This window comes from Anser brachyrhynchus (assembly GCF_964034855.1).
Source record: "Anser brachyrhynchus genome assembly, chromosome: 4".
In the NCBI taxonomy this organism is placed as follows: domain Eukaryota; kingdom Metazoa; phylum Chordata; class Aves; order Anseriformes; family Anatidae; genus Anser; species Anser brachyrhynchus.
Window position 1 is genome coordinate 38,506,237 of NC_137698.1, and position 18,792 is coordinate 38,525,028.

Consider the following 18,792-nt stretch of genomic DNA (forward strand, 5'->3'; position numbering starts at 1 on the left):
CACGGATATAAGTGCACACATCTATCACGAGTGAGTCTGTGCTTGTGTCTGATTACAGAGTTGTTTGGTCAAGGCTGCGAGGAACATCTGTTTGGATGACGACAGGCGGTAGCAGAAGAGCACTGAAGTCTCTCTCCTTGCCTTGTCCAAGCTCCAACCTGACGTTTTCTTTTCAGCTTGTATTTATTCAGACTCGCTGGCTTAGCAGAAACGTTGTCCTTTGCAAAAATTGAATTTAAATAGTTCCCTAAATAGCAGTTTTTGGCCGTGTTTCTTCAGAAGCCGGTAATTGTTTGTGTAAGTATCCTTAAAATAAAAGCAACGCAAAAATGAACTGTGAAATCTCATCTCTATTATGCTGCTTTACAATTGCCATTCAGGACTTGGTTTTAAAAAGAAAACTCTCCTGTTGGATGAAAATTATTACTTGTAGCTCCTGGGTTCTGAATGACGACTGCAAAATGACACAGGTAATGGACGTTTTTATGAAGTGCTAATTCTGTTGATTGTCTTTAGACACAGGGATAGTGCTGTCTTCTACAAGGTTGCACTGTAGACTAATGCAAGTATCACCACTTTTGCTCTTAACATGAATGGGGAAACAGAGGGCTACAATTTTGCTCGGCTTTGTTTCAACCTCAGCCAGTTCAAACGTGTCTTTTGATCAGAATCAACCGTTTTTAGAACGTATTCAGATGTTTTTCACAGACCTGATGATGCATCTGTTTGCAAGACTTCAAACATTAAGCGCTTTGGTTACTACCAACCTGTTGCTCAAATCATCGTCCCCTGGCGGAAGCAAAATAGGTAGATGAGAGACTTAACAACAACAAAAAAAAGCCTAAATTCAGAGTATGCTGGAATTTAATTCTCTAGCAATGCAGCATGCACTTGATATAGCATGTCGTGCTCGCTGCCCAAGCAGAACGCGGAAAGTTTGGGATGTGTTACTCCGTGTGGCCTGAGAAGCGATGCATATTGTTAGTCGTGAGGAAAACAAGACAGCTGCTGGGACATGCCCCAGGGGGCAGCCCCTACAAGTAGCAGTAACAGCACGGGGATAACCGGCAGCCCTCCGGCGTGTCTCGGTGTCCCGGCAGAGCTGGGCTCGGAGCAGCGCTGCAGCGAGCTGTCTGCGTGCCGGCTGCGGGCTGCAGGGGGCACTGCGGAGGAGCCCAAAAAAGTACTGGGAAGTTCAACCTGAGCGGCGCCGGCCGAGGCGCTGGCCTGCCGGCACTCCGCTTCCACAAAAACCACCAGGACAGCCCCCGGGTCTCCCCGCCGGCCCTCGCATTCGGCCTTTTTACGCGCGTTTGTCTGCAGGAGAGCAACGCAGGGGTGTTTTGGGGCCGGAGGGAGGACTGAAGAGGTCCCCCGCAAGCGAGGCAGGGCTCGCAGCCCCCCCCCGAGCACAGCTGGGGCTGCTCCCCGCGTGCTGAGCGAGGGGCGAGTGCCGGGAGCAGCCGGCAGCTGCGCTCCTCGGGCTGCTGCTGAAGGAAAGTTGGGAGGGGGGAGAGGGGGGCAGGCAGGCCCCTTGGTCCCGGGGGGGCCTCGCAAGGTGCGGCCGGCCGGTGCCGTCGCCGCCGCGATGGGGACGAGGCGAAAAGCAAATGTCACCCGCCGAGCGGCTGGAGCAGACAAAGCCGGCTGCGGAGCAGCGCCCCGCGCCCCGTGCTCCCCGGTTCCCGATCCCCCTTAGGAGAACGGGGGGGGCGTCCCCGCGGGCAGGAGCCCCGCGGCCCGGGGGAGCCCTCCGGGGGGTGCGGGCCCCCTCCGGCCGCGGGGAGCCGTGCGGGGGGAGCCGTCCGCTCCTGCCGGGCGGCTCCGCGCCGGGTTTTGCACCGCGTCCCCGGGTCTGCCTCCCCGCCGGCCCGGGGGAGCCGCCGCCGTCCTGCTAGCGCTGCGCGGGCACGGCGGGAGGAGGAGGAGGAGGAGGGCGCTCGATCATTGTGATGGTGGCAGGAGCGGCGGCAGGAGCAGCAGCAGCAGCAGCAGCGCGCAGAGCGGAGCGGCGCGGCACGGGCTCGGCGCTGGGGCAGCGCCCCGGAGCCTCGCTGCTGCTGCTGCCCCCCCCGGCCCCGACCCCGGCCTCGGCCCCGGCCCCGGCCCCGCGGGCGCTCGCCGGGCTCCCCCCCGCCGGTATGCGGCCGGGCGGGCAGCGGGCGCGGCGCGGCGGCGGCCCCAAAACTTTTCTCTAGGCGGGGAGCCCCGGCGCCGGCCCCCCCGCCCCGCTCCATGCCGGGGGGGCGCGCGGCGCGTGCCCGGCGGAGAACCGGGGGTGGGGGGGGGCGCGCGTCCCCGCGTCCCCGCGCGCGTGCATGCGGCTCGCTCCCCGGCGGCGGAGCGGTGTCCGGGGGCAGGAGGCGGTCCCGCGGCGATGGGCGATGGGGGGCAGGCAGCGGCCCCGTAGCGCCCGGGGGCGGCCGCCCCAGCAGCAGCAGCAGCAGCACCGGCAGCGGCAGCAGGAGCAGCAGCAGCAGCACAGCTGGCCGTGCGGGTGGCCGCGCCGCCGGCGATAACCTCCCGGCACCTCCGCTCGCCGCCTTCCTCCCTCCCTCCCTCCCTCCCTCCTCCTCCTCCTCCTCCCTCTCCTCCTCCTCCTCCTCTCCCCCCCCCGCCGCCGCTCGCTCCCCGCTTCATGTTTTGGAGAGCCTCGAGGGGGATTGGCTGGGGGCGAGGAGGGACGCTCGCCGGGGCTCGCCGCTCGCCCGCTACATGCCGGCGCCCCCTCCTCCCCCCGGCGGCCCTCTGAAAAGTATCCCGCCGGGACCCCGGAGGGGACTGCGTGCGCGCCGGGGGCAGGCTCCAAACTTCTTCCAAAATAGTGCGCGCGGGGCAGGCGATGGGGGATTTCGCGGCCCCCGCCGCCGCCTCCAACGGCGGGGGCATCTGCATCAACAATAACCTGGGCGGCGGGCTCGGCGGGGCCGCTCTCGGGGTCGGCGGCGCCCCCCACGGCCCGCCCGCCGCCGCCCCCGGGAACAATGCTGCCGGCGGCGGCGTCCCCAAGCACAGCACGGTGGTGGAGCGGCTGCGGCAGCGCATCGAGGGCTGCCGGCGGCACCATGTCAGCTGCGAGAGCAGGTACCAGCAAGCCCAGGCGGAGCAGCTGGAGCTGGAGCGCAGGGACACGGTGAGCCTCTACCAGAGGACGCTGGAGCAGAGGGCCAAGAAGACGGGCGCCAAGCAGCAGCAGCAGCAGCAGCAGCAGGGCAAGCAGCAGCAGGATGCCGAGCCCGCCGCGGCGGAGCAGAGGAACCACACGCTGATCATGGTAAGGGCAGGGGGCGGCACGGGCCCCCCACCGGAGGGGAGGGAGGCTCGGCCTCGGGCACGGAGCGTGTGTGGGGGGGGGGCGGGGGGGGGCGTTCGCGCAACTTGCATGGAGCGAGCAAACTTTTTGTTGTGTTTTTATATTTTTTTTTTGGGGGGGTGGGGGGAGCGGGGCCGTGGGGTGCGTGTTTTGGGGCGCGGGGCTCCGCTCCCCGCCGCCGGGAGAGGCCGGCAGCCGGCGCCCCAGGCGAGAGCAGGCTGCGCTCAGCCGCTTCCTAAAGTTTGCTCGGGTTTTAAGGAGCTCGGCGAGCGGCGGGGGGGGGGGGGGGGGGGGGGGGGGGCAGGGGGCGGGGGCTGAGCCGCACGGAGCGGAGCCGCGAGTAGGAAGCGGAGTTTCCCACTCCCAGCCCGCTCCCATGATGAATAATCAAAGGCGGCGCGGGGGGAGCCGCGACCCGCTGCCAGCGCCGGCCTTATTTATAGCAGGTCGCGGCCGGCGGCACGGCTCGGCATGGCTCCGGGGGGGCAGCGCCCGGGTGTCCCGGAGCCCCCCCCCCCGTCCTCTCCCGGGCAGGGGGCAGCCGCGGCCTCGCCGTCTGCAGGGCGCACAATGGGCGGCGGAGCCCGGCGGGGAGGAGGAGGAGGAGGAGGAGAGGAGGAGAGGAGGCGTGTGGTTTACAAGCCCCGCACGTCCCTCCCTCGCTCCCTCCCCTGCCGCGCGGGGGGGTCCCGCAGGGCGGCAGCTGCCGCCGGCCCCCGCGGGGGGAACCGTGACGGAGCGGCGGGGGGCGGCCTCCCCGTCCCATTTCCATCCCGTCCCCGTCCCGTCCCATCCCCGTCCCGTCCCTCCGCGTCCCCTTCGCCCCCGGCCCGCTGCCGGCCGCTTTGTCCGCCCCGGGCGGGGAGGTGGGGACGGGGCCGGCCGGCGGCAGACAAAAGCTGGGCGCCGTGTGTGTGCGTGTGTGTGTGTGTGTGTGTGCGCCCCTAATCCCCCCCCAGCATCCCGCCCCGCCGCCCGGGAGCCGCCCGGGGGGGAGCCTGGCCAGCAGGAAGCGGAGCAGCCTCCCTGACATCTCGCCGCCTTCCTGGCGGCTCCTCCGCCTCCTCTGGGCTCTCCCGGGTCCCCCCCGGGGAAGAGCCGGGCGGCCCCGAGCGAGCCGAGCGAGTCGCTGCCTCCCCCTTCCCGTTCCCCTCCGGGGGCCGGGGGGGGATGCGCAAGGTGCGAAAGTTGGGGAAGCAAAGTGGGCAGAGCAGGGCAGGCGGCCCCGGCTGCCGCCGCCAGGGATCTGCGGCGCGGCGGGGGAAGCCCGGCTGCAGGGGAGGGCACGCAAACGGCGGGGCCGGAGCTGCGGCTGTGCCGGAGCTGGCAGCCCGCACGCCATTTATCTCCGCTTGGCGTGCACGGCGCTCTGAGCTTAAAGAGAAACCCCAGCGCTTTATCGGAAGGGACCCTTTCCCACCAGCCGCTGGGTTTTTAGGAGCATTTGCAAGAAGCGTTGTAGCAAAAATTGGAAGTATGATCTGCTGCGTTTCACCTGTAGAGTGTCGATTACGATATCTGGCTAACACCTGAGAACATGAGTACCTTCATAGGCACGTGAAAGTTGTACTTAAAACCTGGGAAACTGCTCCTTTCAGAGCAACTGGAAGGTATTCTCTTTGAGACTTTTATGGTACAAACAAAGTTCTTCACTTCTGACAATCACAAGTTTGCTAAGTTTCATAGTTGAAATGCATCGTGATTTCCATTTAATGAAACGGTTCAACTTTATATAATATTTCATTCCGGCTTGAGAAAACACAAAACAACACATTGGGGTTTTCTCCCTTTCTCTATTCTCTGGTGACCTCCAGCTGAGAGGTTCACAGTGACACAATCCTACGGGTCTGCTGGCGCGTTACTCCTCGCACAAAACCATCGTTAAATCCTTCCCTCCCGTTATTAAAGTGCACGTTCTGGAGCTGAGGCAGTCAGTTAGGACTCAACGACAACAAATGCAGTGAGAAACACCGTCTGCAATGCTTTTTCATCAGGAGGGCAAGGCAAATCCAAGGAAAGTATTACTGGAGCGTGTGCGTGCCCCCCTCCAAATTCAGAGACAGGGGGCCGGGCAGTGAGGTGCCCAGCAGACCCTCCCAAAAGGTGGGTAAAAGGCATCTGTAGAAGGCGATCGTCGTTGAAAGACACGCGCTCTGATTTTCTTCATTGGACGGAGTAGGAACTCTCCGGCGCGTACAGTGCTCCTTGTCACCACCCCCACGGGGTGCACCCTCGCTCCCTGAGTTCATGAAAGGGATTATGCATTTTCCACTGTTTAGGACTCTGTGTCAACTGACAGGCAGTTATCAATGGGAGCCTTTTTTTGAAAAGGCACGTAGGAGCATAGGCTCGCCTATATTTCGTAAAGTGCTGATCTACGCTAAATTTGTGTCTTGATACAGACCGAGCTTTCACTGGCTGAATTTTGGAGTATCTCAATTTATAGCTGTTTTAGCCTATCCTACTTGAGGAGAACAGTGGGTTTCAGGGTTTCAACACTAGTTTGCTCCCATGCAGGCATCGATTGGGATGTGCACAAAAATTCTTTATAAATAGCAGGGAGAACTTTTTTTTTTTTTTCCCCCCAGTCCAACCTGGCAAAAGCCAAAGTTGTTTTCCGTGCTTTTGAGTTGGATTATTAGAATGCTGTACCAGCTAGGCTTTCAAAAGAAGTATGGGGAAAATTTGCAGGCCATCCAAAACTCTGTTACTCATCTTCGGACTGGTTCCAGGAAACATCAGCGCATTATTTCAGTGCTTTGGTTCTTTGTGAGCTAATCTGCCTTCTCAGTTCCTGCTTTAAGTGCAAGAGTTTTCTGGCTCTGCATCCCTGGTATTGTGTGAGCGTGGTTCAGAAGTGATATATGTGTGTCTGTATAATATAAATAATAAATATTTAGTGTATAATAGTGGATATAATATACATATTGCCAAGTGAAATCGCCTCTCTGGCTTATCCCTGACGCTGCTCTTCTTATTGGCTGTTCTTGTCGTTTTTTTGCCTGGTGAAACGCAACTTCTGTAATTACCACATTGACCTTCCGATGCACGTTGATTTGCATTTGAGCTCTACTGTAACATAAAAAGGATCTGGAGCTACTTTTTCCTTTTTTAAAAGCTCTCAACTCTTTTCTGATTTAGCATCGTTATGGGCTTGATAGCCACTGTCAAACCGACCATTCCTAACCCTAAAACCAGCCCTTCGGAAACTGAGTTTTAAACACCATAAAATGTTATTTAGATCATAGAAATTAGTGACGGAAGTCAAATGACCTATTAGATCATCTTTTCTGTTCCCCTGCCAAGGCATAACTATGCCAATTCGGAATTAGTTTAGAGTTAGAGAAAACACGGCTGGCAAACACAGTATTTTCCAATACTGCTTTTTACCCGTCCTGGGCTAACGTGCTGCCTCATGGAAGTCAATGGTCACGTTGCTCTTCTACCTGAGGGAAGGGAGATGGGCAGGCCGGTCCCTTCAGCCTGCTTTGCCTCGGGACAGAATGGCACGCTCAGAATTACAGAAATCTGGCTGCGTCTCCTCCCCGTTGGCGGATACTCCAGCACAGGGAAGTAGTTTCCCCCTTCCTTTCTCCTTTTTCTTGTAAAAGGTATCCCCAGTGGAATGCATAACTTCTTGGTTTCTCTCAGTGACTCATAGCTAATTTTATTCAAGATATCGAATGTTGAATAACGCCGTCGGTCTTGCGAGCAGTTTTTTAAAGCTTACACCTGCTGTATTGATGGCGCACCTTGCTGTAGTTATCGTGTGCCTTCATACACCTGAGCACAGCTCTTGTGCTATTCCTCAGGCGGTGTCATGGTGTAACTCACTCTGCACGCTCAGGAGTTTATCGGTTACGTGGTAGGAAAGGTCTATTTCTCTAGGATTGCAAAGATGAAAAGGAAAAATAGTATTTTGGATACTTCTTATTTTCCAGAAGAGGTCAAATGCTGCAGTCCTTACTGATGCCTGATGACTAAATAGGCTGAAACATCTCTTCGTTTGTAAGCTATGTCTGATCTTGTTCGCGCTGGGGTAAAGTCAATAGTTAATGCAAAACTGGGATGATACCAGAATTAAATACCAGGCCAACAACACTTCTTATTTTTCATATGCCTCATGGAAGGAGTCATCGTGCAACCCTTTTTATTTTGCTCTTCCTCTAAGGGTGGATCTTTCTTATTCCACAGCCTCTCCCATTTTTCTTCTCCTTTTCATACCAACTCATGCTTGATGCTCCCGTGCGATTGCTGTCCTCTAGGACAAGGAGTTCTTGCGTTGACCTCCTTTTGCAGCTCGTCAGCACAATAGATTCCAGCTTAGCAAATGGAAAGGAATGGAGAGACTCTTCGCTTCAAGCACTACTAGTCCTTCGTGACCTTCGTGTGCTCCGACTGAAAGTGTCTCTCTAAAAGATAGTGGGCTGGGTCATTACGAGCCGTAGCTGGAGCAGGAAAAGTTGTGTTTTGACATACTGTAGTAGCCAGCCATGGTGAAATCCACGCTTCAGCCTGACAAACAGCACGTGTTAGAAGTCCCGGAGTGAAGTTTTAGGCGTTGTGAAGTTCAGGAAGAATGACTCTAGCTGGAACGTGTCCAAAACTCATTCTGCTAACGCAGAGCCAAAAATATTAACACGTGATTGTGTTGGGACAATTGGTCGCATTTAGGTTAACCTAAATTTGTGGTAACTTGACCTAAAGCTTAAGGTTTCACACGTGGCTTAAGCTGGTGTAAATCTGAGCTGCCGCCACCGAGGAAGTCTCATCTTTCATGCTCTTGTCAGTGGCCGTGTTTTCTTGCCGCCTCCCTTTGCCAGTGCTAGCCTTTGCTCGTGTCGCTCCGCTGTCAGCTGGCTCGACCTACCGAGCGGGTAGGGAGGACGGAAACGTTTTTTTTTTTTTCTTTTCTTCTGGGTTAGTGTTCAGCTGGGTCAGAGCCATGGTTTGTTTGACTGTCCCTCCCATGGGCAGCACAGTCTTACAACACCTTAATCCTGTTGTGAAACTTCGCCCTTATACCAGGACAGACGTATCGGACGTGTTAGCTGAAACATGCTTACCTGCTAGCATACGTTTTTTTTAACCAGGCTAACTAACGCCGGGGTAGGTGGATGTGATTCTTCTGTCCCTTAATTCAGGCACTGGCACGGGAAAGACTGCGAGAAGCAGCAGAAGTCAGAATTCATTTTTCCTTAAACACTCGCGTGTACGTGCCATTTGCTTGCATATTACTCCAGTACGTATAATTCATGGGAGAGATGTGCTTGGATTAGCAGAGGTTTAAGGACAGGTCTGACAGCCAGGAACTGCTGACTGGAATCCTTCAAGTACACTGTTTTCTGCATTGAAATGTGAAGTACAGTCTCAGGCTGAAGTTTTGAACCTGCAATCAGTTTTCCAGTCAGGGATCTCGCAGGCTGTTCAGATAAGCAACATACTTGTACGTGCAGTGGGAATTGGGGAGGCTTAGCAATCTGAAGTATTTATTTTCCTAGTTTGTCTAAGATGGTGAATCATAAAATCATATAATTTTGATCACTCTTTTGCTTCCCCCTCACGTGCTTCAGTTCCACAATGTTTGTAGTCTGCTGTTGTTTGCTTTTTGAATGCTGGAAACCCACTTTTACAGGGGGTAAGAGAAAATGTCTTTTTAAACTCGCAGTGGCTAATGAGATAGCAGCGGCTGATTTTTTTCTTTTGCCTACAGGAAGGGGCTGAGCTGCTTTCTTTCGAGACTTCCCTCTTTCACATCGATTTTGTTTGCCACCACATACAGTGTAATTGGTAAGAAGATATGAATACTTTATTGTTTAGTTGACCTGAGGGAAGAGACAAGTCCACCCGTAGTCTCCGTGCATTTTCTGTAGATGTCTGTAACTGTTCAGGCTGCTGGCAGCGGAGATGATCGGTTGCTGTTTGCTTGTCAGTTCTGCACAACCACAGCATGCATGGAGCACAAAAGAGGGTTGAAGTTATGACTTTCAGAATAAGTAAACTAATAAACAGAAAGACCAACAGTTCCCACGTTTTCTTTCCCATATTTTTTTTACCAGGGCCGTTTTCTATAAGGTGTTCATGTTGGGCTCTGTTCTGTAAGGTCCTCAGTGCTCAGCGATTGAAGCTTGGTGGAGCTGATTTTTAACTGGTTGCAGGTGGGGCTGCTGGGTTCTGCCTCGTGCCCTCCTCCCTTCTTCACACTAGGGACTCCTCCCTGCATTGCTTTAACTATGTGCTGTGCAGGGGGTTGAATAAGGCAATTACAGCTTCATTTTCCTCAGGCCAGGGGATTCGGACAAGCAGCCATAAATACCTCAGCGCAGGGGTACCCTTCCTGCTCTGTCTTCATGCTGCTTCTGAAAAATCTCTAGCCTGTTCAGAGAGCCCTGGGATGCTGCATGCCTAGGTAAGGAACAGAGAATTGGTCCCCGGCTTGACTCTGACCCCCCTTATCACAACAAGCAGCCAACGTGCCCACGTAGCTGTATTTATACAGACCAGTACACGTGCATGTAGACTGGCTTTTATACTGTGCTCTAAATGACAAAGTGAAGGATTTGTGCTGTAAGGATTTGTAAGGTTGGAGGGAGACCAGCGATCAGTGCTGCTGGTGGAAGGGGATGTACAGGAATGATAAGTTTAAGATTCACAGATATGTATCCATTTTCTGTATTTTCAGCTTCCTTTTTTGCTTTGGCTCATATCTAATCCACGGTGATATTATGGCACTTGTTCATTGTGTTTAATCGAAGGGAGGAAGGGAGTTGGTTATGGCAGATGAGAGAGTGGAAGAGTTATGAAAAGTATTGGAGTTTTTTTTTAATCGTTTAAGACACTTCCTTAAGGAGGATAGAGCAGCACTTAGCCAAGAGAGAAATCGTAGCATTTCCTATCACTTCTGATTATGCAGAATATTGTGGTTACAGATGCTCTAGTATTTGAGAAAACGACCTTAAACTATATCTTAGCTGGCAATAGTTGTCTTTGGACTGCTAAAAAGATTGTTACATTTCAGATGTGATTTTTGCTGTTGTTCATTTCGGTCCCAGAAGCTGGTGGCTGTTGTTCTGATTGCCCTGGGTTGCATTCCAGGGCATAAGTGAGGCAGCACAGGGAAAACCGCTGCAAATGTTGAACAACCAATTTTTAATGATGTTTTTGGCAAGCATTATCTTTATTTGTTCAACATAGCTTTGGTTCTCATTGAAGCAGGTAGCCTTGAAGACTTTAGCGAACTCATACTTTTGCTGCAGGCTTCTGTGACTGAATAGCAGCCATCCCGAGCTCCAAATGGGCTGGAGTGCTCTGGCGTGTAATCCTTCGCTGGATGTGAAGTAATGGTTCAAAATCATCTGTGGATCCTTGCATTACAGGAAATTTCTGGGCTGAGCTTGTGATCTTTGCATTCCAGTGAAAGTGGAGATGCCATGCAGAGGTTACAGTGCTATCTGTTTTCATTCTTTGATGGCATAAGTAACTTTTAGCCTACAAACTTGCTAGCATGAGATTATTTAAGGTCTGGATTGCTGCAGTTTTGAAAATTACCCTCAGAAAAACTGGCTTTATGTTTTTTCACTTGGAGGAGTTGTCTTTTTCTAACACGTTTTAATGTGTATTCTACATAATGCAAAACAGGAAGAAAAATCCATTTATTTTCTCTCCTTCATTTCATTTCTTAAACACTTTCTACCTTGGTATTTACACCAGGGTTCGCTGCCCTTCTCAGTAACACTTCTGTTGTGGGAAATGCCAGCAGCGGGTGCTGACAATGGAGACTTCTGAGTGTGGAGTAGCAAAACCAAAACTGATTTTGAGGAGCGAAGTTACAAGCTTCCCCTCACCAGTTACTGTGGTGAAGTGCATGGCAGCCTTACCGCCGGAGAGGGCTCTAAGAAGCTGGCACGGGCCCTCTCTCTCCAAAGTTGCTATGGATATTTGAACACATGAAATACGCTGTTTTGTTCCTTCATTTTGGGTCCAAATACCTGCTATCTTGAGAAAGTGATTCCTCGGGGATGGCGAATCTGTCTCGTGTTGCCTTTTTGCTGTGAAATCCCATGCTGCTTTAAGCCGGTGGTGAGGCCGCGTGTGTTACCTGTTGAAAACCTGGTGGTTGTGTGTGGCTGTGGTTAGTCTGGGAGTGAAAGGCTTCAGCAGCACCTGGCAGGGCGCTTGCAGAAGGTTTTTGGGGGTGCTGGTGCCTGCAAAGGTGGGGTGGTGACCCGGAGCCTTGAGGGGGCTGAGGGGAACGGCCTGTCTCCGAAGCAGGCGTCCAAGCGCTGGCCACGGCACCTGCATCGGGTAGGTCGTCCCTCTTCTTCCTGTGAGGAAAAAAGTAGTGTTTGTATTTCATTTCCTGGTTTCCTTCCGTAAAACTGACCAACTTTGCTCTTTTTGATAAAACAAGGTGAGACAGTATTTTGGTTTACCTTTGCAGTGTGATACAGGCTGCTCAGATGCACTTACGCTCCTTTTAGTTCCACATAAAATAATAAACAGGGTAAAATAATTATGAAGGGCCTGCGTGGATGGTATTGCCATTCACAGAATGTGGTGTCTTGACGTGCTTAGGGGATTAAGGTGATATTTAGGTGAGCTGGCAAGTCCAAGGTAGAGCATCTTGTCTCATGCATAGTTTTATCTGCCTTCTGTCAGAGTCCAGTTCTGGACAATATGACAAAGGTTTTTATTCAAGTAATCCAGGAGAAAAAAATCACAGAGCAACTTCTGTAGCTTTGTCATATGAGAATTAGTAAAGATAACATAAATTATAATTCTCTGAATGGATTTTTTCATGAAACTTTAGTTTGAATGCTGATTGGAATAGGTGACTTGGTTTTACAGTAAGTTAGGGATGGGTGATTCGAGGTGTGCTTCTGTTCATCCCCCCCCCCCCCCTTTCTTGGATGTTTTATTTCAGAATTAACTCGCTCATCAGAACCCAACCCGTTAGCACAGCAGGTAGACAACAGCGTTAGGGATAGCGGTATTTCTGACGCAGTGTGTTTCAAATGTTGAGTTTCACCAGTAGTTAACTTGAGAAGACGTTGCTTCTGGTTTCAAAACTGTTTCCTCCCCAGATCTGTGACGTGTGATGTGGATGGTGATCTCATAATGAGCACATGTCATAAGCCACGTAAGGAGTTAACTTGCACTGGCTCGCTTGCTCAGAAGGGTCGTGGCAGGAGTGAGTTGTGCTGGGCAGCTCAAGTAACGGTAGGATATGTCAGAAATTCCACCAAAGTACTTCACCTCAGAATTCCCCCCCCTGCTTTTGGAATGCTTTTAATTTATTTTTAATTTTTTAAGGTAAGAGAAGCTCTTCTGAGCTCTTCCTTTACAAACTTAGATGTTTGTAAAGGCAGGAAGATGGCCAATAAGTAAAAACAGTGATTGTCATATGGATGGGCCTCTGTAGAGAAAAGTAGCATAAACAAACTTGTTTGAAAAAAATCATATTATTTCAGAGATGCATTTTTAAAAAATATACAGTTCTTACATGTTTTAAGATTCAAGATTTAAGCTGAAAATCAAATGTCTTTCCTGTTGTGAAGGCAGGAAACTAAATGCTTGCAGCTGTTTAAAAATATAATCTGTTTTATTAGAGCTGTATCAGTGTGATATCAAATATAATTTTTTTTCTTAGACAAGATCCGTATACACTTAATATCCTAATACACAAGGACAGAAATCTTGCAATAATTTAGGCAGGATCTTCTTGCTTTTGGTTTAATTGTGGTTGTTTTGTTTTTTTTTGTGTGTGTGTATTTTAGCAGAGCTGCCTGTTTCTGCTTAAAAAGGTACAACATCCAGTATAGTTGTCTTACAGCTGTCCTAGCAGAGATGGATTAGTAGCCTGAGTGCAGATGAGCAAGTCAAAAATATATGGTGCTGCAGTTTATCACAGAGCTCTGCAGCTCTCTGGATACTAATGCAGCCATTGTGCTCACAGGTGGATCATGGTGAGGCTGTCTTCCGTAAAGGCCATATAGTGCTTTCAAAAACAAAAAAAAAGTGTGTATATATCCTGTATGTATGTATGTATATATATCCATCCTGTTCTTAGTTGCTTATATCTTACTTTCAAAGCCAGTTTTGCTTAGTTAGAAACTTGTGGAGAAATTTGCCTAAAAATGATTTACATTCTTAATCTGAGGATGAAATTAGGGAAAAATACACTGTTTGCTCTGCTTTTTTTCTTGGAAGTTCTTGAAGCCATTGCAATGAGGAACTTCAGTGCATTTGAATTACACGTCGTGGTCTGCCATTCGTGGTCTCTCTAGCAGCAGTGGGAATGGGGAGGATAGGGAAATTAAGCGCTTTATTACCTGTGGAAAACGGTGCACTTCCCATGTGCTTAGTCGTGTCTTGCTGCCGTGTGCTGAAGGTTTCATCCTCACTGAGCACGGTCTGCCTCCCTGTAGCCTGCCACACCGACAGGAGCATGTTGATGGGGACGTGGCATGTCTCCGCTCCCATGTTTCCAGGACTGCTGTCCTGTTCATTGTAGGACAGCAGTCGTAGGAGTGGTAGGTACAAAAGTTTGCCCCTGCTGTGCTGCCACGTGCTTCCCATTTGCAAGGAGAAGCAGGAAGGTGCTGCACCAGAAATGCAGAGACCCGAGGAAGTGGGTCTTAAATCCGCGAGGGCATTACAGTGCATTGTGCTACGTGGTTTTCTGCACTGTAGTTAAATTAGGTGGTGAGGGATGTTTTGGTTTTGCTCTGATCTGAGGAATTCGGAACAGTTTGCAGTGGCACGGATAACGAATTTGTATGACAAAGTTACTCAGCAGATGTGAACCTGCAGACAGCAGGCTTGCTTTTCGTAGTTACCTGTTGCATATGTCTTGGAGGCTGCCAACAGACTGCAGCAGTTCACGTGAAAGCTATTGCCCAAGTAACTTCTTTCACGTTAGTAACAAACAGATGTGTGTATTTTAAGTCCTTTATGTCCAAATCCTATTTGCACACTTCTAAAGTTGGTTAAGTGGTGTGGTATTTTTTTTTCTCCTGATGGATTTACTTTATCTTGGTAAAACAAGCTACATTTCAATATATATATATTTTTCTCCCTAGATGTATCCATTCATTGCTAATGTAAACCAGTTTCCAAACTTGATTGCCGTGGGAGGTAGGAGGCAATGCATGTTTCTCAAACCAGTGGAACAAGTGGAAAGTATTTCAGGTAGTTTACAGTGGTTCAGAGGCTGGCTGTGTTCCTGGTTTCTGGTGGATCTGGAGAGAAATGCTGAGGAGTGCACCGCAGGCCTTATTTTACTGAACAGCTATGAGAGATTTCCTTTCCCTTGGGTGGTAGAGCCTCTTATTTTTGGAAGGGAGAGGATGAGCTTCTGTCCCTGAAGTCAGACACCACTACCAAGCAGCAAGGGTTTTCAGGAAGATTTACAGATTTGACAGGGCGATAAGCCATAGACATAATCGTATCCTGTCGTTGGCTGAGCTATCCTGTCTGTGCCACGGTGTGTGAAGCAGGTGGTTAGCACTTCGTGTCATCGGGGTGGTTAATTTAGATGCATACTGTTAAACAGGTGAGCTTGAAAATTAATACCATGTTTCATCAGACCTCCTTGGACCTGCACAACTTGGGCCATTACCATCTCAGGCAAAGCAACTGAAATTTTTCCGTAAGAATGCCTTAAAAGCTCTTTAGAGAATGCTTTGTAATAGGATTTGTATGATCCAAAAAGGTGCCTTTTCCAGCTTTAGAGAGAACTTTATTAGCGTTTGGATAGATGACAAAAATAAGTTCTGTATGCAGTATTTGAATGTTTCAGCCATAATACTGAGCTGACAACTTTACTTAATTACTGAACTACATAATGGTGGGACTTCAGTAAGGGACCTTATGTCACAGAGCTACCTTTCCTCGTCCCAGAGGGTGCCAGAATGTGCTGAAGATACATATTAGGCTATGTATGTCAATGTGTTACCTGTACAGGAAGTATCTGTACTCAGATTAGGTAAATTTGACTTGTCTTTGTCACAAGAATTTGAGTTTGGCCTTGAGGTGAAAACAAATAAAGCTGTAGATGCTTAGTGGTGCAAGAGAACAGGAGAATACATTGAGTTTCCTACCTAGGATGTAGGATGCACCGTCCCACCAGTGAGACCCATTTCTTTCCCCCGGAGGGAACAGAGGGTCTCATGTATTTTGGTAACAGTAAGTAATAGTATACTTATTTTCCTCTCTTGTTATTGACAAGAGTGTTGTTATGTGTTGCTTCTGTTCCTTTTGTTGTTCTGTAAATATCGATATAAATCAATCTCTTACTCTTCGTGGTGTTGTGAAGGGATTGTTTGTATAATGGGGTATTAAAAGGGCCATTTAACTTCATTTAGCTCATCTCTGAGAGACAGAGCTTGTGAGGAGAGAGAGAGTAAAAGATATCCATGGAGATGTTCAGTCCAGAGAAGATGACAGAAGTGCAAGCATGGTGGTAATATTTGGAAAAAATTTTGGGGGATGTCTTGGGAAGTTACTACTAACAGGCCCAGTCCAATACTTGCATAGAGAACTATGCTAGTTCTTGTAATAAACTGATTTTTTTTGGCAAGCTTAAAAAAAAAAAAGTTATTTGCTTATATTTGAGTGTTTATAAAGATGATTTTATTTGTAACACTTTTTCCTGATCTGATGTCAACAAGTGCTGGCTCTGCATTCCCAAACTCCCTATCTGTAGTTTTTATTTTAGAATTTAGAAATCTAGAGCTGTCATTTCTATCATATAGCCTGCACACTTCTGGGATCGTGTGACACTGAGTGGCAGTTAAGAAAAGCAATTTGAGTAAGGGAAATTTCTGAGAATTATCTGCATCTTTGCTGGGAAACCCCCCGCTCCCTCTCTGAGTGCTAAAGATCCACAAATTGTACGCTTTTCAGAACTCCTGACACAGGCATTAAAAGCTGCATGGCAAACGTAAGATGATATTGCAAGTTTGGGAATGATTGGATTCAAATAATTGTTGAGGTGTGTGGACTGAGCTCTGACTGAAAGAAAGAGGATAAAGGCTTTAGAAGTGCAAACTAGAGCACCGCTTTTGGCTCCAGTGGCAGAGACCTGTGGCTGTCCTGCAAGGGGAGACCCAAATCTTCACGGTTCTCAGTGTTCATATGTGAATTTTATGTCTGGGTGGTGGAAATGCCAAAAAAAAAAAAACCTCACATAAATACTTCATTTCTAATTCCTCACAGTGAATCTGTACATACATTTCATAAATGTGTGTGTATTTATGTGCAGCTGCTATCTGACTGGTTTCATTGGGCACAGATGATGTCCACTGATGGTTCAATTTTTATTAAGAAAACATTTTCACAAGTGCTTTATAATAATAAATGTTACATTGCTCAAAGGCTATCGTTCTTTGTAGCAGAGGATGTTGTATTTGTTTTTTAAATATCAGAGAAGAGACGTACAGCAAGTCTCTACAGTGTGGTAGCCTCAAACTAAAATTGCTCATAAGACAGTATAATTCATATAGAGAGAACCTTGCAGTGACTAATGGGTTTATTTATGGTAAATGTGTGTTTTGACAACTGGGACCATATTTTTAATTTCCGTTTGTAAGGTGGAAGTTTGAAGAATTGGAGGGCCCTGTCACTTCAAGAAAATTATGTGATTGGAAAAAGTCTTCATTTCCTCCAAAATCATTTTTCTGCAGAGGCCTTTCATCCTGGCACGACTAAGTTAGTTTAATTCTTCCGAAGGTGGTGGTGGAACAAAAAAGAACAAAAAAAAAAAAAAAGCACAGCTCTCACTGTTTATGCAACATGTTTTTTCTGGCTGCTTCAGTTCAGTATCCCCTATTACCACCGCATGGGTTTGTCTCAATAATGGCTCAGTTGCATATGGGAGATGAAATTTCAGAACAAGGCCGTATTTTAAATAATTTTAGCGATGGCTTTCTTCTCTCTGGCTATGAGGTGAACCACTGCTTTTGTGAATACTGGGCTGCGATTGAGACATCTTATTGAGCAGGATGTATGGGAAGGGAGGAATGGCAATCTCTTTCCAGTGGTGGTTCCTGAAGCTTTTTTCACTTGGTGCGATGTTAGAAGTATATTCTGAACCATGCAGCAATGATGGCCATGGGTTTTCTTTAAGACAACCCAAAAATGTAAATTGTGAATTTTTGTAGCAAATAGCCACTGACTTTGGAGGGCTAATTCAGCATGATGTGTCATGGACTGGAGACCATAATGGGGAAAAAAACAGGAGGCTTGCTTGTTTGACTGTCTTTTCTCAAGGTAATGGACATTTTCGGAGAGCTCTCTGGAAGAGGATTCAGAGATGTCCTCTCCCAGACTTGACTACTTAATAGAGGTGACAGAGCCCTCTTCCATAAAGTGGTTTGATCCTATAATGGTTGATAAACCTGAGCCAGAACACCTGAGGGGATTTTTTTTTTCCCCAGCCAACTTTAGTATGGATTCCAGAGAGTTTGTCATTCATTGCATAATTCAGCTCCTTCTTGCTGTGAGGCCAAGTCCAAAGAGGCTGCTCTGTCAGAACTGGTGCTGAAGGGCTCGAGGAGTTGTTTAAGGGCCCCCATTTGTGGGTGAGTTTTGGCCCAGCTCATTTCTGCAGAGCTGCCTGCTGATCTCGGTCACCTCGGGCATCCTTGGGCACAGCAGTGCCAGCTGTGTGGTTTTGGGGCAGTAACACCTGTTTGTGTTAGTTAGTGAGTGATTAAGCGCTGGGAAAAAGAGCATTCATCTGCCATACTAGCACATACTAGTTCAGTACATTGGTATGAGTGAGTACTACATTGGTATGAGTGAGTACTTTAGGTGCCTTGAAGAATTAACCAAAACAGCTACGAAAACTGAAAATTAAAAGTCTATTCTTAAAATATTGCTGCTATGATCCAGGCTCAGGGAAGTCTGACCCGGAGTTACTGGTCTGGAATTAAAACTCTTGCAAGGTGCAAGACTGTAATGGATAATACTTGGAGCCCATTCCCACAAGTTAAAAAAAAAAAAATATATATATATATCCTTGGGATCACTACTGCGAGCAGGGGGAAGCCTTGGCGAGAAGCCCTGGGCTCGTGTGCCATGCTCTGCCCAGGCTGCGGGGGCTCGGGCAGCGGGAGGTGGGAGGTGTGTGCTGCCCGTGCTACCCCTTGCTTGCTGCGCTGTCGGCAGCCCCGAGCGAGAGATGGGCTTTACGTAAAAGGAAGTCCCTTTAATTTGAAGGGAGGTTTTATATTAACTCTTTTTTGTTCTCTAGCTTGGGTATTTATTTAGCTTCTACCCGCTGGTAGAAATCCAGTCGGTCGAGAGAGAGCGCAAACTTCTCTGAAAGCTAAAGGAAACAGAAAATAGCTGAGAGGTCGTCCTGGCTGCCGTCCAGCCTGTGGGAGTCCTGTGAAGCTACCGGTAACACGCGGGGTTGTGTAACCACCAGCACTGATGGCCGCCAGGCAGATCTGTTTCGCTTTGGCCCGGGCCCC

The 18,792-nt window shown here is 49.4% G+C and overlaps 1 protein-coding gene across 13 annotated transcripts in view; it reads left to right on the top strand.

The window, feature by feature from the left end:
- MAML3 (mastermind like transcriptional coactivator 3) overlaps positions 1 to 18,792 on the top strand; it is a 273,944-nt gene that overhangs the window by 50,658 nt on the left and 204,494 nt on the right. For 9 of the 13 annotated variants that reach the window (XM_080590960.1, XM_080590970.1, XM_080590973.1 and 6 more), the window contains one exon: positions 59 to 3,274. The exons of 1 other annotated variant lie outside the window; for it this stretch is intronic. In XM_080590960.1, coding sequence (XP_080447086.1) covers positions 2,843 to 3,274 — 432 coding nt within the window. In that variant the 5' untranslated portion in view covers positions 59 to 2,842. Of the gene's footprint in view, positions 1 to 58; positions 3,275 to 9,578; positions 9,723 to 18,792 lie in introns of those variants that run through there. 3 more of the 13 variants (XM_080590965.1, XM_080590963.1, XM_080590962.1) reach the window with 3 other exon arrangements.